The 16805-nt window shown below is 47.6% G+C and overlaps 1 protein-coding gene across 1 annotated transcript in view; it reads right to left on the bottom strand.

Moving 5' to 3' along the window:
* The window catches only part of LOC311118482 (N-alpha-acetyltransferase 60), a 26044-nt gene extending 9495 nt beyond the window's left edge, over positions 1-16549 (bottom strand). Inside the window, exons 1-6 of the mRNA XM_084193273.1 lie at positions 16342-16549; positions 15214-15329; positions 14419-14548; positions 5348-5444; positions 4930-5050; positions 4616-4729 (exon numbers count right to left, since the gene is read on the bottom strand). Coding sequence (XP_084049399.1) covers positions 4616-4729; positions 4930-5050; positions 5348-5444; positions 14419-14548; positions 15214-15323 — 572 coding nt within the window. The 5' untranslated portion in view covers positions 15324-15329; positions 16342-16549. The remainder of the gene's footprint in view (positions 1-4615; positions 4730-4929; positions 5051-5347; positions 5445-14418; positions 14549-15213; positions 15330-16341) is intronic.
* Positions 16550-16805: the final 256 nt, after the last annotated feature.

Raw genomic sequence — 16805 nt, 5'->3', positions numbered from 1 at the left:
CTCTGTAAGTGACCTACTGTACTGTACTCTATTCCACTCTGTAGTGACTACTTGTACTCCTATCTACTCTGTAGTGACACTGTACTGTACTATATCCACTCTGTAGTGACTACTGTACTGTACTCTATCCTCTTTCTGTAGTGACTACTGTACTGTACTCTATCTACTCTTGTAGTGACTTACTACGTATCTATACTCTCTGTAGTGACTACTGTACTGTATACTCTAGCCACCACCTGCACTTCTGCGTGTATCTCTGTAGTGACTACTGTACTGTACTCTATTCCACTCTGTAGTGACTACTGTACTCTATCTACTCTGTAGTGACTACTGTACTGTACTATATCCACTCTGTAGTGACTACTGTACTGTACTATATCCACTCTGTAGTGACTACTGTACTGTACTCTATCTACTCTGTAGTGACTACTGTACTGTACTCTATCCACTCTGTAGTGACTACTGTACTGTACTCTATCCACTCTGTAGTGACTACTGTACTGTACTCTATCCACTCTGTAGTGACTACTGTACTGTACTATATCTACTCTGTAGTGACTACTGTACTGTACTCTATTCCACTCTGTAGTGACTACTGTACTCTATCTACTCTGTAGTGACTACTGTACTGTACTATATCCACTCTGTAGTGACTACTGTACTGTACTATATCCACTCTGTAGTGACTACTGTACTGTACTCTATCTACTCTGTAGTGACTACTGTACTGTACTCTATCCACTCTGTAGTGACTACTGTACTGTACTCTATCCACTCTGTAGTGACTACTGTACTGTACTCTATCTTACTCTGTAGTGACTACTGTACTGTACTATATCCACTCTGTAGTGACTACTGTACTACTCTATTCTACTCTGTAGTGACTATTGTACTGTACTCTATCTACTCTGTAGTGACTACTGTACTGTACTGTACTCTATTCCACTCTGTAGTGACTACTGTACTGTACTCTATCTACTCTGTAGTGACTACTGTACTATACTCTATTCCACTCTGTAGTGACTACTGTACTGTACTCTATTCCACTCTGTAGTGACTACTGTATCTAACTGTACTCTATCTACTCTGTAGTGACTATGTACTGTACTGTACTCTATCCACTCTGTACTGACTACTGTACTCTATCTACTCTGTAGTGACTACTGTACTGTACACTATCTACTCTGTAGTGACTACTGTACTGTACTCTATCCACTCTGTAGTGACTACTGTACTGTACTCTATCTACTCTGTAGTGACTACTGTACTGTACTCTATCCACTCTGTAGTGACTACTGTACTGTACTCTATCTACTCTGTAGTGACTACTGTACTGTACTCTATCCACTCTGTAGTGACTACTGTACTGTACTCTATTCCACTCTGTAGTGACTACTGTACTGTACTCTATCTACTCTGTAGTGACTACTGTACTGTACTCTATCCACTCTGTAGTGACTACTGTACTGTACTCTATTCCACTCTGTAGTGACTACTGTACTCTATTCCACTCTGTAGTGACTACTGTACTGTACTCTATTCCACTCTGTAGTGACTACTGTACTCTATCTACTCTGTAGTGACTACTGTACTGTACTCTATCTACTCTGTAGTGACTACTGTACTGTACTATATCTACTCTGTAGTGACTACTGTACTGTACTATATCTACTCTGTAGTGACTACTGTACTGTACTATATCTACTCTGTAGTGACTACTGTACTGTACTCTATCTACTCTGTAGTGACTACTGTACTGTACTCTATCTACTCTGTAGTGACTACTGTACTGTACTCTATCCACTCTGTAGTGACTAGTGTACTCTATCTACTCTGTAGTGACTACTGTACTGTACTATATCTACTCTGTAGTGACTACTGTACTGTACTCTATCTACTCTGTAGTGACTACTGTACTGTACTCTATTTTTATAACGCCAACCCTCAGAACATCAATAAAACATGACAACAACAACTGTACCTCCTGAACAGACTGAGACAACTGAATGTCAACACCAGGATAGTCTCCAACTACTACACCAGACTGAGACAACTGAATGTCAACACCAGGATAGTCTCCAACTACTACACCAGACTGAGACAACTGAATGTCAACACCAGGATAGTCTCCAACTACTACACCGGCCATTTAGAGAGTACCAGGCCTGGTACGTTGGGCTGTCAGTGGCCTGGTACGTTGGGCTGTCAGTACCCTGGGACGGTGGGCTGTCAGTGGCCTGGTACCGTGGGCTGTCAGTGGCCTGGTACCGTGGGCTGTCAGTGGCCTGGTACCGTGGGCTGTCAGTGGCCTGGTACCGTGGGCTGTCAGTGGCCTGGTACCGTGGGCTGTCAGTGGCCTAGTACCGTGGGCTGTCAGTGGCCTGGTACGGTGGGCTGTCAGTGGCCTGGTACGGTGGGCTGTCAGTGGCCTGGTACGGTGGGCTGTCAGTGGCCTGGTACCTTGGGCTGTCAGTGGCCTGGTACCTTGGGCTGTCAGTGGCCTGGTACCTTGGGTTGTCAGTGGCCTGGTACCTTGGGCTGTCAGTGGCCTGGTACCGTGGGCTGTCAGTGGCCTGGTACGGTGGGCTGTCAGTGGGCTGGTACCGTGGGCTGTCAGTGGCCTGGTACCGTGGGCTGTCAGTGGCCTGGTACGGTGGGCTGTCAGTGGCCTGGTACGGTGGGCTGTCAGTGGGCTGGTACCGTGGGCTGTCAGTGGCCTGGTACGGTGGGCTGTCAGTGGCCTGGTACCGTGGGCTGTCAGTGGCCTGGTACGGTGGGCTGTCAGTAGGCTGGTACGGTGGGCTGTCAGTGGCCTGGTACGGTGGGCTGTCAGTGGCCTGGTACGGTGGGCTGTCAGTGGCCTGGTACGGTGGGCTGTCAGTGGCCTGGTACCGTGGGCTGTCAGTGGCCTGGTACCGTGGGCTGTCAGTGGCCTGGTAAGGTGGGCTGTCAGTGGCCTGGTACGGTGGGCTGTCAGTGGCCTGGTACGGTGGGCTGTCAGTGGCCTGGTACGGTGGGCTGTCAGTGGCCTGGTACGGTGGGCTGTCAGTGGCCTGGTACGGTGGGCTGTCAGTGGGCTGGTACGGTGGGCTGTCAGTGGCCTGGTACGGTGGGCTGTCAGTGGGCTGGTACGGTGGGCTGTCAGTGGCCTGGTACGGTGGGCTGTCAGTGGGTCAAAGCTCTGTGGGCTGCAGTGCAGGGTGCTTCAGGACCTCTATGATAAACGGGCAAGGGACAAGGCCAAACGCATCATAGAAACCCCACACATAATCTTGCCCAATGTTTTGAGCTGCTGCCCTCCGGAAGTAAATTAAGTTCAGCTAGAATAGGAGCAAGGTAAGTTTAATTCCATCAGCCACCAGGCTGCTGAACAGCGGGACATAGGACAGATGCAGGCCCAATACACGGTCGGACAGTAGGCCGCAGAGACTTCGAATATGTGGAAATGTTAAAGTGTGACTTGTGTAGTCACACTGTAGTGGAGCGGTTGAGAGATTCAAGTTCCTTGGTGTCCACATCACCAAAAAACTATCATGGTCCAAACACACCAAGACAGTCGTGAAGAAGGCTCTGGAGACTGAAAAGATTTGGCATGGGTCCCCAGATCCTTCCAGGACCTATATACTAGGCGGTGTCAGAGGAAGGCCCAACAAATTGTCAAAGACTCCAGTCACCCTAGTCATAGACTGTTCCCTCTGCTACCGTACGGCAAGCGGTACCGGAGCGCCAAGTCTAGGTCCAAGAGGCTCCTTAACAGCTTCTACCCCCAAGCCATAAGACTGCTGAACAATAATCAAATGGCCACCCGGACTATTTGCATTGACCCCCCCTTTGTTTTTACACTGCTGCTACTCGCTGTTTATTATCTATGCATAGTCACTTTACCCCTACCTACATTCATTTAGGAATTACATATCACTTTACAAGACAGCATAATGTGACTTGCCTGATGTGGCCTGCAAACCAGGAGTTTCAGACCACTGTGTTGGGGTAAAACTAGGCTGTTGAGGTATAGCCTTATGATATGGAATGTATTGGCATAAAGGGTTACATTTTAAGTATATTTTAAGGATGGTTCTTGTTCAATTCCAATTCCAGGAATGATTTTATTTTACAATTAAACGTTTAAAGATTGCTGCAATTCCCCAACCCCGACCCCTCCCACCCCACCAACCACCAACCCCGACCCCCCCCCCCCCCCCCACCAACCACCAACCCCGACCCCTCCCACCCCACCAACCACCAACCCCGACCCCCCCCCCCCCACCAACCTCGACCCCTCCCACCCCACCAACCACCAACCCCGACCCCCCCCCCCCCACCAACCACCAACCCCGACCCCTCCCACCCCACCAACCACCAACCCCGACCCCCCCCCCCCCACCAACCACCAACCCCGACCCCTCCCACCCCACCAACCCCGACCCCCCCCCCACCAACCCCGACCCCCCCCCCCCCCCACCAACCACCAACCCCGACCCCCCCCCCCCCCCCACCAACCCCGACCCCTCCCACCCCAACAACCCCGACCCCCCCCCCCCCCCCACCAACCCCGACCCCCCCCAACCACCAACCACGACCCCTCCCCCGACCCCCCCCTTTTAGTAAAGGATATAAGAGGGTCCAGGGCGGATGCCCTCCGTTGATGTACAGTACGTATGTGAAGCCGTCTTTCAGCACCCCTCGTATTGAGTAGTAGTAAGGTAGGTAGTGATGCTGCCTGAAGTCTCTGTTGAGATTCATTCCTTCATTTTATGACAATTTAAAAATACATATACACCCAGTACCTATATTTAAAAAATACAGTTTTACATTGTAGTAATGAAGTCAGCTAGGTGAGACAAGCACATATCACAGTCATAAAGTACATTTTTCCTCAGGATAACACAATAAAGTCAATGACTTTTTTCCACAGTGGTCCCTACCTACCTGTTGTGGTAGAAATGTATAGCCGTGGTGTTGGTGGTCAGCACGTGGAGGTAGATGGCCTTGCAGTGGTCCTGGGCCGTGGTGGAGATGTGTTCCTTTAGACTGTCCAGCAGCAAGGAGCCTGGGAGGGGGAGAAGGAAGAGTAGCAGGAAAGGGAGGGAGGGAGGGAGGGATAGGGAGGGAGGGAGGGAGGGATAGGGAGGGAGGGAGGGAGGGGGATAGGGAGGGAGGGAGGGAGGAGGGAAGAGTAGCAGGAGATAGAGGGAGGGAGGGAGGGAGGGAGGGAGTGAGGGGCAGCAGAAGACAGAGTGAGTGAGTGAGTGAGTGAGTGAGTGAGTGAGTGAGTGAGTGAGTGAGTGAGTGAGTGAGTGAGTGAGTGAGTGAGTGAGTGAGTGAGTGAGTGAGTGAGTGAACCTACCTATTCCAAGTTTCCTGAAGTCCTTCACCACCCCCAGACTGAGGATATAAGCCACCTGGGTGTCCACAGGAAACCTGGAGGCAAGGATGTCTCCATCCTGCAGAGGGGAGAGGTTATACACAGCTAGAAAACACTGATTAACAACAGGGTGGTATTATCTGCAGAGGGGAGAGGTTATACACAGCTATAAAACACTGATTAACAACAGGGTGGTATTATCTGCAGAGGGGAGAGGTTATACACAGCTAGAAACACTGATTAACAACAGGGTGGTATTATCTGCAGAGGGGAGAGGTTATACACAGCTATAAAACACTGATTAACAACAGGGTGGTATTATCTGCAGAGGGGAGAGGTTATACACAGCTATAAAACACTGATTAACAACAGGGTGGTATTATCTGCAGAGGGGAGAGGTTATACACAGCTAGAAACACTGATTAACAACAGGGTGGTATTATCTGCAGAGGGGAGAGGTTATACACAGCTATAAAACACTGATTAACAACAGGGTGGTATTATCTGCAGAGGGGAGAGGTTATACACAGCTATAAAACACTGATTAACAACAGGGTGGTATTATCTGCAGAGGGGAGAGGTTATACACAGCTATAAAACACTGATTAACAACAGGGTGGTATTATCTGCAGAGGGGAGAGGTTATACACAGCTATAAAACACTGATTAACAACAGGGTGGTATTATCTGCAGAGGGGAGAGGTTATACACAGCTATAAAACACTGATTAACAACAGGGTGGTATTATCTGCAGAGGGGAGAGGTTATACACAGCTATAAAACACTGATTAACAACAGGGTGGTGTTATCTGCAGAGGGGAGAGGTTATACACAGCTATAAAACACTGATTAACAACAGGGTGGTATTATTAACACAAATACCCATCAGGGAAATGAGTTACCCTCCATCTCCTCTCCTCCATTCCTTCATCCCCCCCCTCCACCTCTCTACTTTCCCCCGTCACCCTCTCATCTCTTCTGCACCCCCTCCTCCTCCTCTCCTCCTCCCTGTATCCCCCCTCCTAGTATTGTCACGACACCAGAATTGTGACTTCGATATCAATACCAGGTGCAGTACCAAGATACCGGACACCAAAACAATTACAAAAGAAAAGCCTCGTCAAATAAAGCATATCAGCCCAAGTCCCAGAATGCCACTTGATCCAGACACATAATCTCAGATACTGCTCTGTTCAATGGTTGGCCATCTTTTGAGTACCAATATCACTACATTTGAAATGTTTTACGTCAAAGTTTTTCAGAGACAGCCGTGTATACATTAATGAATCAATAATACAATCAATCTGACGTTGTTTTAACCAATCTAACCACACAACAACATAATGGTAATCATTTATTTGAAAGGTAAAGAAAGATGTAGTCTCCGCCTATCTGTAATACAGGGGAATGCATATTCAAATCAAATCAAATCAAATTTTATTGGTCACATGCGCCGAATACAACAGGTGCAGACATTACAGTGAAATGCTTACTTACAGCCCTTAACCAACAGTGCATTTATTTTAAACAAAAAAAGTAAGAATAAAACAACAACAAAAAAAGTGTTGAGAAAAAAAGAGCAGAAGTAAAATAAAGTGACAGTAGGGAGGCTATATATACAGGGGGGTACCGGTGCAGAGTCAATGTGCGGGGGCACCGGCTAGTTGAGGTAGTTGAGGTAATATGTACATGTGGGTAGAGTTAAAGTGACTATGCATAAATACTTAACAGAGTAGCAGCAGCGTAAAAAGGATGGGGTGGGGGGGCAGTGCAAATAGTCCGGGTAGCCATGATTAGCTGTTCAGGAGTCTTATGGCTTGGGGGTAGAAGCTGTTGAGAAGTCTTTTGGACCTAGACTTGGCACTCCGGTACCGCTTGCCGTGCGGTAGCAGAGAGAACAGTCTATGACTAGGGTGGCTGGAGTCTTTGACAATTTTGAGGGCCTTCCTCTGACACCGCCTGGTATAGAGGTCCTGGATGGCAGGAAGCTTTGCCCCAGTGATGTACTGGGCCGTACGCACTACCCTCTGTAGTGCCTTGCGGTCAGAGGCCAAGCAGTTGCCATACCAGGCGGTGATGTAACCAGTCAGGATGCTCTCGATGGTGCAGCTGTAGAATTTTTTGAGGATCTGAGGACCCATGCCAAATCTTTTTAGTCTCCTGAGGGGGAATAGGCTTTGTCGTGCCCTCTTCACGACTGACTTGGTGTGTTTGGACCATGATAGTTCGTTGGTGATGTGGACACCAAGGAACTTGAAGCTCTCAACCTGTTCCACTACAGCCCCGTCGATGAGAATGGGGGCGTGCTCAGTCCTCTTTTTTTTCCTGTAGTCCACAATCATCTCCTTTGTCTTGGTCACGTTGAGGGAGAGGTTGTTGTCCTGGCACCACACGGCCAGATCTCTGACCTCCTCCCTATAGGCTGTCTCATCGTTGTCGGTGATCAGGCCTACCACTGTTGTGTCGTCGGCAAACTTAATGATGGTGTTGGAGTCGTGCCTGGCCATGCAGTCATGGGTGAACAGAGAGTACAGGAGGGGACTGAGCACGCACCCCTGAGGGGCCCCCGTGTTGAGGATCAGTGTGGCAGATGTGTTGTTACCTACCCTTACCACCTGGGGGCGGCCCGTCAGGAAGTCCAGGATCCAGTTGCAGAGGGAGGTGTTTAGTCCCAGGATCCTTAGCTTAGTGATGAGCTTAGAGGGCACTATGGTGTTGAATGCTGAGCTGTAGTCAATGAATAGCATTCTCACGTAGGTGTTCCTCTTGTCCAGGTGGGAAAGGGCAGTGTGGAGTGCGATAGAGATTGCATCATCTGTGGATCTGTTGGGGCGGTATGCAAATTGGAGTGGGTCTAGGGTTTCTGGGATTATGCTGTTGATGTGAGCCATGACCAGTCTTTCAAAGCACTTCATGGCTACAGACGTCAGTGCTACGGGTCGGTAGTCATTTAGGCAGGTTATCTTAGAGTTCTTGGGCACGGGGACTGTGGTGGTCTGCTTGAAACATGTTGGTATTACAGACTCAGTCAGGGACATGTTGAAAATGTCAGTGAAGACACTTGCCAGTTGGTCAGCACATGCTCGGAGTACACGTCCTGGTAATCCGTCTGGCCCTGCGGCCTTGTGAATGTTGACCTGCTTAAAAGTCTTACTCACATCGGCTACGGAGAGCGTGATCACATAGTCATCCGGAACAGCTGGTGCTCTCATGCATGCTTCAGTGTTGCTTGCCTCGAAGCGAGCATAGAAGTGGTTTAGCTCGTCTGGTAGGCTTGTGTCACTGGGCAGCTCGCGGCTGTGCTTCCCTTTGTAGTCTGTAATAGTTTTCAAGCCCTGCCACATCCGACGAGCGTCAGAGCCAGTGTAGTATGATTCAATCTTAGACCTGTATTGACTCTTTGCCTGTTTGATGGTTCGTCGGAGGTCATAGCGGGATTTCTTATAAGCGTCCGGGTTAGAGTCCCGTTCCTTGAAAGCGGCAGCTCTACCCTTTAGCTCAGTGCGGATGTTTCCTGTAATCCATGGCTTCTGGTTGGGGTATGTACGTACGGTCACTGTGGGGATGACATCATCGATGCACTTATTGATGAAGCCAGTGACTGATGTGGTGTACTCCTCAATGCTGTCTGAAGAATCCCGGAACATGTTCCAGTCTGTGCTAGCAAAACAGTCCTGTAGCTTAGCATCTGCGTCATCTGACCACTTTTTTATTAACCGAATCACTGGTGCTTCCTGCTTCAGTTTTTGCTTATAAGCAGGAATCAGGAGGATAGAGTTATGGTCAGATTTGCCAAATGGAGGGCGAGGGAGAGCTTTGTATGCATCTCTGTGTGTGGAGTAAAGGTGGTCTAGAGTTTTTTTCCCTCTGGTTGCACATTTAACATGCTGGTAGAAATTAGGTAGAACGGATTTAAGTTTCCCTGCATTAAAGTCCCCGGCCACTAGGAGCGCTGCATCTGGATGAGCGTTTTCCTGTTGATTAATGGCCTTGTACAACTCATTCAGTGCAATCTTAATGCCAGCATTGGTTTGTGGTGGTAAATAGACAGCTATGAAAAATATAGATGAAAACACTCTTGGTAAATAGTGTGGTCTACAGCTTATCATAAGATACTCTACCTCAGGCGAGCAAAACCTCGAGACTTCCTTAGGAAGGAAGTCCACACTCCATTAGGAGTGTGTCATGTGTTGAGTTATTCAGCTTGTTTTGGCTGATTTCATGGGGCTACAGATGACAAACAATCTGTTTCCCTTCCATTTGGGACTTATTTTATTGTACTGATCAACAACATTTGCAAAAAAGTAGCTGTTCCATAAGGTGTATTTTTATCTGTTTTTTAAATTTGATTCTACTGCTTGTAGTTACCTCCTCTCCACCCCTCTCCTCCTCTCCACCCCCCCTCCTCCCCTCCTCTCCACCCCTCTCCTCCTCTCCACCCCCCTCCTCCCCTCCTCTCCACCCCTCTCCTCCTCTCCACCCCCCTCCTCCCCTCCTCTCCACCCCTCTCCTCCTCTCCACCCCCGTCCCCCTGTCCTCTCCACCCCCCTCCTCCTCTCCTCTCCACCCCCTCCTCTCCACCCCCTCCTCTCCACCCCTCCTCTCCACCCCTCTCCTCCTCTCCACCCCCCTCCTCCCCTCCTCTCCACCCCTCTCCTCCTCTCCACCCCCCTCCTCCCCTCCTCTCCACCCCTCTCCTCCTCTCCACCCCCCTCCTCCCCTCCTCTCCACCCCTCTCCTCCTCTCCACCCCCGTCCCCCTGTCCTCTCCACCCCCCTCCTCCCCTCCTCTCCACCCCCCTCCTCCTCTCCTCTCCACCCCCTCCTCCTCTCCTCCCCCCTACCCCCCTCCTCCTCACGCCCCTCATCCTCTCCTCTCCAACGCCCCTCCTCCCCCCCTCCTCTCCACCCCCTCCTCCTCCTCCACCCCCCTCTCCTCTCCACCCCCCTCCCCCTCTCCTCTCCACCCCCCTCCTCCCCTCCCCCTCCTTCCCCCCTCTCCTCTCCACCCCCCTCCCCCTCCTCTCCATCCCTCCCTCCCCCCCACCCACCTCCTCCCCTCCATCCCTCCCCCTCTCCTCTCCTCTCCACCCCCCTCCCCCTCCTCCCCCCTCTCCTCTCCACCCCCCTCCCCCTCCTCCCCCATCCTCTCCACCCCTCGTCTCCCCTCGTCCCCACCCACCTCCTCCCCTCCATCCCTCCTCCTCCTCCTCCTCCTCTTCCCTCTGGCTGCTTCAGGTCTAATTAGTAGGAGACTATAAACAGAATGTAGAATGTCAGTGTGTTCCATTTCAGACAGTTCCTAACGACTCTGACTGACAGGGATATTGAACTAACTACACTACTGGAAACATACCTAATATAATCAGCGTTGGGCACTATTCCATTTAAATTCCTGTCAATTCAGATAGTAATACAAACTCCAATTCCAAATGTTCCTCATTGAAAACAAATGGAATTGGAATTTCAGTGTTCCTCCTGAATTCACCGAAATTTAAATGGAATTGACTCCAACCGTGACATTAAAATGACAGCACTGACAACTACTGTCTGTCAAAACATTCAGCTTCCGACAACATGTTCAATATGGGGTATATTCAGTCAAAACATTCAGCTTCCAACAACATGTTCAATATGGGGTATATTCAGTCAAAACATTCAGCTTCCAACAACATGTTCAATATGGGGTATATTCAGTCAAAACATTCAGCTTCCAACAACATGTTCAATATGGGGTATATTCAGTCAAAACATTCAGCTTCCAACAACATGTTCAATATGGGGTATATTCAGTCAAAACATTCAGCTTCCAACAACATGTTCAATATGGGGTATATTCAGTCAAAACATTCAGCTTCCAACAACATGTTCAATATGGGGTATATTCAGTCAAAACATTCAGCTTCCAACAACATGTTCAATATGGGGTATATTCAGTCAAAACATTCAGCTTCCAACAACATGTTCAATATGGGGTATATTCAGTCAAAACATTCAGCTTCCGACAACATGTTCAATATGGGGTATATTCAGTCAAAACATTCAGCTTCCAACAACATGTTCAATATGGGGTATATTCAGTCAAAACATTCAGCTTCCAACAACATGTTCAATATGGGGTATATTCAGTCAAAACATTCAGCTTCCAACAACATGTTCAATATGGGGTATATTCAGTCAAAACATTCAGCTTCCAACAACATGTTCAATATGGGGTATATTCAGTCAAAACATTCAGCTTCCAACAACATGTTCAATATGGGGTATATTCAGTCAAAACATTCAGCTTCCAACAACATGTTCAATATGGGGTATATTCAGTCAAAACATTCAGCTTCCAACAACATGTTCAATATGGGGTATATTCAGTCAAAACATTCAGCTTCCAACAACATGTTCAATATGGGGTATATTCAGTCAAAACATTCAGCTTCCAACAACATGTTAATATGGGGTATATTCAGTCAAAACATTCAGCTTCCGACAACATGTTCAATATTGGGTATATTCAGTCAAAACATTCAGCTTCCGACAACATGTTCAATATTGGGTATATTCAGTCAAAACATTCAGCTTCCGACAACATGTTCAATATGGGGTATATTCAGTCAAAACATTCAGCTTCCAACAACATGTTCAATATGGGGTATATTCAGTCAAAACATTCAGCTTCCGACAACATGTTCAATATTGGGTATATTCAGTCAAAACATTCAGCTTCCAACAACATGTTCAATATGGGGTATATTCAGTCAAAACATTCAGCTTCCGACAACATGTTCAATATTGGGTATATTCAGTCAAAACATTCAGCTTCCGACAACATGTTCAATATTGGGTATATTCAGTCAAAACATTCAGCTTCCGACAACATGTTCAATATGGGGTATATTCAGTCAAAACATTCAGCTTCCAACAACATGTTCAATATGGGGTATATTCAGTCAAAACATTCAGCTTCCAACAACATGTTCAATATGGGGTATATTCAGTCAAAACATTCAGCTTCCGACAACATGTTCAATATTGGGTATATTCAGTCAAAACATTCAGCTTCCGACAACATGTTCAATATTGGGTATATTCAGTCAAAACATTCAGCTTCCGACAACATGTTCAATATGGGGTATATTCAGTCAAAACATTCAGCTTCCAACAACATGTTCAATATGGGGTATATTCAGTCAAAACATTCAGCTTCCGACAACATGTTCAATATTGGGTATATTCAGTCAAAACATTCAGCTTCCGACAACATGTTCAATATTGGGTATATTCAGTCAAAACATTCAGCTTCCGACAACATGTTCAATATGGGGTATATTCAGTCAAAACATTCAGCTTCCAACAACATGTTCAATATGGGGTATATTCAGTCAAAACATTCAGCTTCCGACAACATGTTCAATATTGGGTATATTCAGTCAAAACATTCAGCTTCCGACAACATGTTCAATATTGGGTATATTCAGTCAAAACATTCAGCTTCCGACAACATGTTCAATATTGGGTATATTCAGTCAAAACATTCAGCTTCCAACAACATGTTCAATATGGGGTATATTCAGTCAAAACATTCAGCTTCCAACAACATGTTCAATATGGGGTATATTCAGTCAAAACATTCAGCTTCCAACAACATGTTCAATATGGGGTATATTCAGTCAAAACAACATCTCTTCTGAAAACGTTCAATCGTCCTGTCAGTCAGTCAGGACCATCTCTACCCCAGCACCCATACCTTTCTGTGTACTGTCAGTCAGTCAGTCAGTCAGGACCATCTCTACCCCAGCACCCATACCTCTCTGTGTACTGTCTGTCAGTCAGTCAGTCAGGACCATCTCTGCCCCAGCACCCATACCTCTCTGTGTACTGTCTGTCAGTCAGTCAGGACCATGTCTCCCCAGCACCCGTTCCTCTCTGTGTACTGTCTGTCAGTCAGTCAGTCAGGACCATCTCTACCACAGCACCAATACCTTTCTGTGTACTGTCAGTCAGTCAGGACCATCTCTATCCCAGCACCAATACCTTTCTGTGTACTGTCAGTCAGTCAGGACCATCTCTACCCCAGCACCAATACCTCTCTGTGGAATGTCAGTCAGTCAGTCAGGACCATCTCTACCCCAGCACCAATACCTCTCTGTGGAATGTCTGTCAGTCAGTCAGGACCATCTCTACCACAGCACCGATACCTTTCTGTGTACTGTCAGTCAGTCAGTCAGGACCATCTCTACCACAGCACCAATACCTCTCTGTGTACTGTCAGTCAGTCAGGACCATATCTACCCCCGCACCCGTACCTCTCTGTGTAATGTCTGTCAGTCAGTCAGGATCATCTCTAGCCCAGCACCTGTACCTCTCAATGTACTGTCTGTCAGTCAGTCGGGACCATCTCTGCCCCAGCACCCGTACCTCTCTGTGTAATGTCTGTCAGTCAGTCAGGACCATATCTACCCCCGCACCCGTACCTCTCTGTGTAATGTCTGTCAGTCAGTCAGGATCATCTCTAGCCCAGCACCTGTACCTCTCAATGTACTGTCTGTCAGTCAGTCGGGACCATCTCTGCCCCAGCACCCGTACCTCTCTGTGTAATGTCTGTCAGTCAGTCGGGACCATCTCTGCCCCAGCACCCGTACCTCTCTGTGTACTGTCAGTCAGTCAGTCAGTCAGTCAGTCAGTCAGGACCATCTCTACCCCAGCACCCGCACCTTTCTGTGTACTGTTAGTCAGTCAGGACCATCTCTGCCCCAGCACCCGTACCTCTCTGTGTACTGTCTGTCAGTCAGTCAGAACCAATCTACCCAGCACCCATACCTCTCTGTGTACTGTCTGTCAGTCAGTCAGAACCATATCTACACCAGCACCCGTACCTCTGTGTACTGTCTTGTCAGTCAGCCAGTCAGTCAGGACCACCTCTACCCCAGCACCCGTACCTCTCAATGTACTGTACTGTCTGTCAGTCAGTCAGGACCATCTCTGCCCCAGCACCCGTACCTCTCTGTGTACTGTTAGTCAGTCAGTCAGTCAGGACCATCTCTACCCCTGCACCCGTACCTCTCTGTGTACTTTGGTCCGGCCCTTGATCTCAGCTACGATCATTCCTACGATGCCTCCCTTGAAGATGGCGGCTAGGGAGAAGAACTTCTTGTTGGATGTGATGTCATTATACCATGAGTCTGGGTACCTGCAGGGGGACAGGCAAGGGTCAGAGGTTAGATTCCTGCTGGGGCCCCTCATACGGAAAATGCATGCATGACTAAGTCACTTCGGATAAAGGCATTTGCTAAATGGCTTATAGGCCTAATATGTTATTAGGCCTATTATAAGGTAGGGACAGGTGGCAAATAGAATGAGTAGACTTCAGCTGTATTAAGCTGACAGGGGATAGGTGATGACAGGTGATGTAGACTTCAGCTGTATTAAGCTGACAGGGGATAGGTGATGACAGGTGATGTAGACTTCAGCTGTATTAAGGTGACAGGGGATAGGTGATGACAGGTGATGTAGACTTCAGCTGTATTAAGGTGACAGGTGAGGACAGGTGATGTAGACTTCAGCTGTATTAAGGTGACAGGGGAGGACAGGTGATGTAGACTTCAGCTGTATTAAGGTGACAGGTGAGGACAGGTGATGTAGACTTCAGCTGTATTAAGGTGACAGGGGATAGGTGAAGACAGGTGCCCTGGGTCGTGTTCACTGGGGCACAACATAGCAAAAGTTTTTGAAACGGAAAGCGAAAATCTGTTCTTATTAGACAAGTGAAAGTGCCACTACAGTTTCACACAGTTTTCTCCCTACTAAACACGATACGATCCTGTGTTGCTATTGGCCGCGTAGCGCACTACTCACTCGATGGGAAACCAATCGCCGCACAGCAGCTTGACGCTGTCTATGTCATCGTGGCAGAGAAGGCGGAGCTGGACTTCGCTGAGCGCAGTGGGGGGCACCACGTCGGTCATTCACACCTAGAAAACCACCGATGCCAGGAGAGATACAGTTATTCACTCCTACAACCCACCAATGAGAGGAGACGTAGTCATTCACACGTACAACCCACCAATCACAGGAGATCACACACACCAATCACACTGATCAATCTTCTATAACATTGTCTGCCATATTTCAGCTACATATTTATACACAACTTTTAAAAATGGTTAGTCAGCTGTTTAATAAACTTCCAGGTCAGCTGTCCTTGGTCCTTGATATGAGAGATGGTGTGTGCGCCCCAAATGGCACTACTTTCGACCTGTGCTCTATGGGCCCTGGTCAAAAGTCGTGCACTATAAAGGGAATGGGGTGTCATTTAGGATGCAACATGGATGGAGAGGGACAGGGAATGATAGCTAGACAGGCAAACAAACTTCTGAAACCTCTCCAGTCTGACCCTGGTGGCTGTAGCAACTGTCATCGCTGAGGACAAAACCAGAGCTTTACATTTGGACAGAGCTGCTGTGCTCTATGAAGAGAACATGCTTTATGACGCTATCTAGTTAGTTGGCTAACGTTAACTAGCTAGCTTTGTTAAATGCCAAAACAACCTAGTCAGCTGCCCTAGTAAGGTGCTATGTTATCAAGCTAGCTAACACCGCAAGCAAGCTGACATCTCTGTTGTTTGGTTGACATACCACAGTAAATTCAGCTAAACAAGATTCATTATTAGCCAATACCTTCCGCCTTCAGCTAGATATTTAGACTTGACTGGTTGTCAAAACAAGAGAATTAGCTAGTTAGCTAGCTAGCTTTCTATTTCTAAGTGGGTTAGCTAGCTGACGTAGCGACCTAGTTAGCTACGATTCTAGGCAAAATAACTAAACGAAATATAAATATAACTGGACAACACTTCGCTAGCTATGTCAGCTCAAAAGTTAATAGAGGAGAATGGCTACAATTTGCTGGGTAGCTAGCAAGGTCTCTTGCTAGCTGACCGACAAGCTAACCTAGCTTGCTAGCTAGCTCGAATATGTTGTAACCTACCTTGTTTATGCGCTCGAGCAAGAGGAACGTGCGGGGGAAAATTCCTTGGGTGTCGTTTGAAGTGTTTTCTACAGTGGAAACACCATGATAAAACCCAAATTTGCTCTCTATTCAGAAAACCACTGACACTGGTCTCCCACCAATACATTAGCTGGCTAGCCAGCTTTGCTAATTTCACAACTAGCCGAATCGGCTTCGTCCTGTGTGTGTCACAGTCCAGAAGTCATTCAGCCTCATTCTCAGCTTTGTGTGCGGAAATGTAGTTTCTCGGGGATTTGGCTTTGTAGTTTCATTTCCCCAAAATTATTGTAACATACATACTATACAATTAGAGATCGGCAGTATTTCTGTTACATGTCTTTGAAATACGTATTTAATTACTTTTGAGTATGTTTGTAATTTTTTTTACACTGTCCCGAACTACAATCCAATGAATTTTGTAACAAGATACATACCTTTAATTT

This window comes from Coregonus lavaretus, assembly GCF_964263955.1.
Source record: "Coregonus lavaretus genome assembly, contig: HAP1_SCAFFOLD_559, whole genome shotgun sequence".
Classification (NCBI taxonomy): Eukaryota; Metazoa; Chordata; class Actinopteri; order Salmoniformes; family Salmonidae; genus Coregonus; species Coregonus lavaretus.
This window is presented reverse-complemented; position numbering and strand designations above follow the sequence as displayed.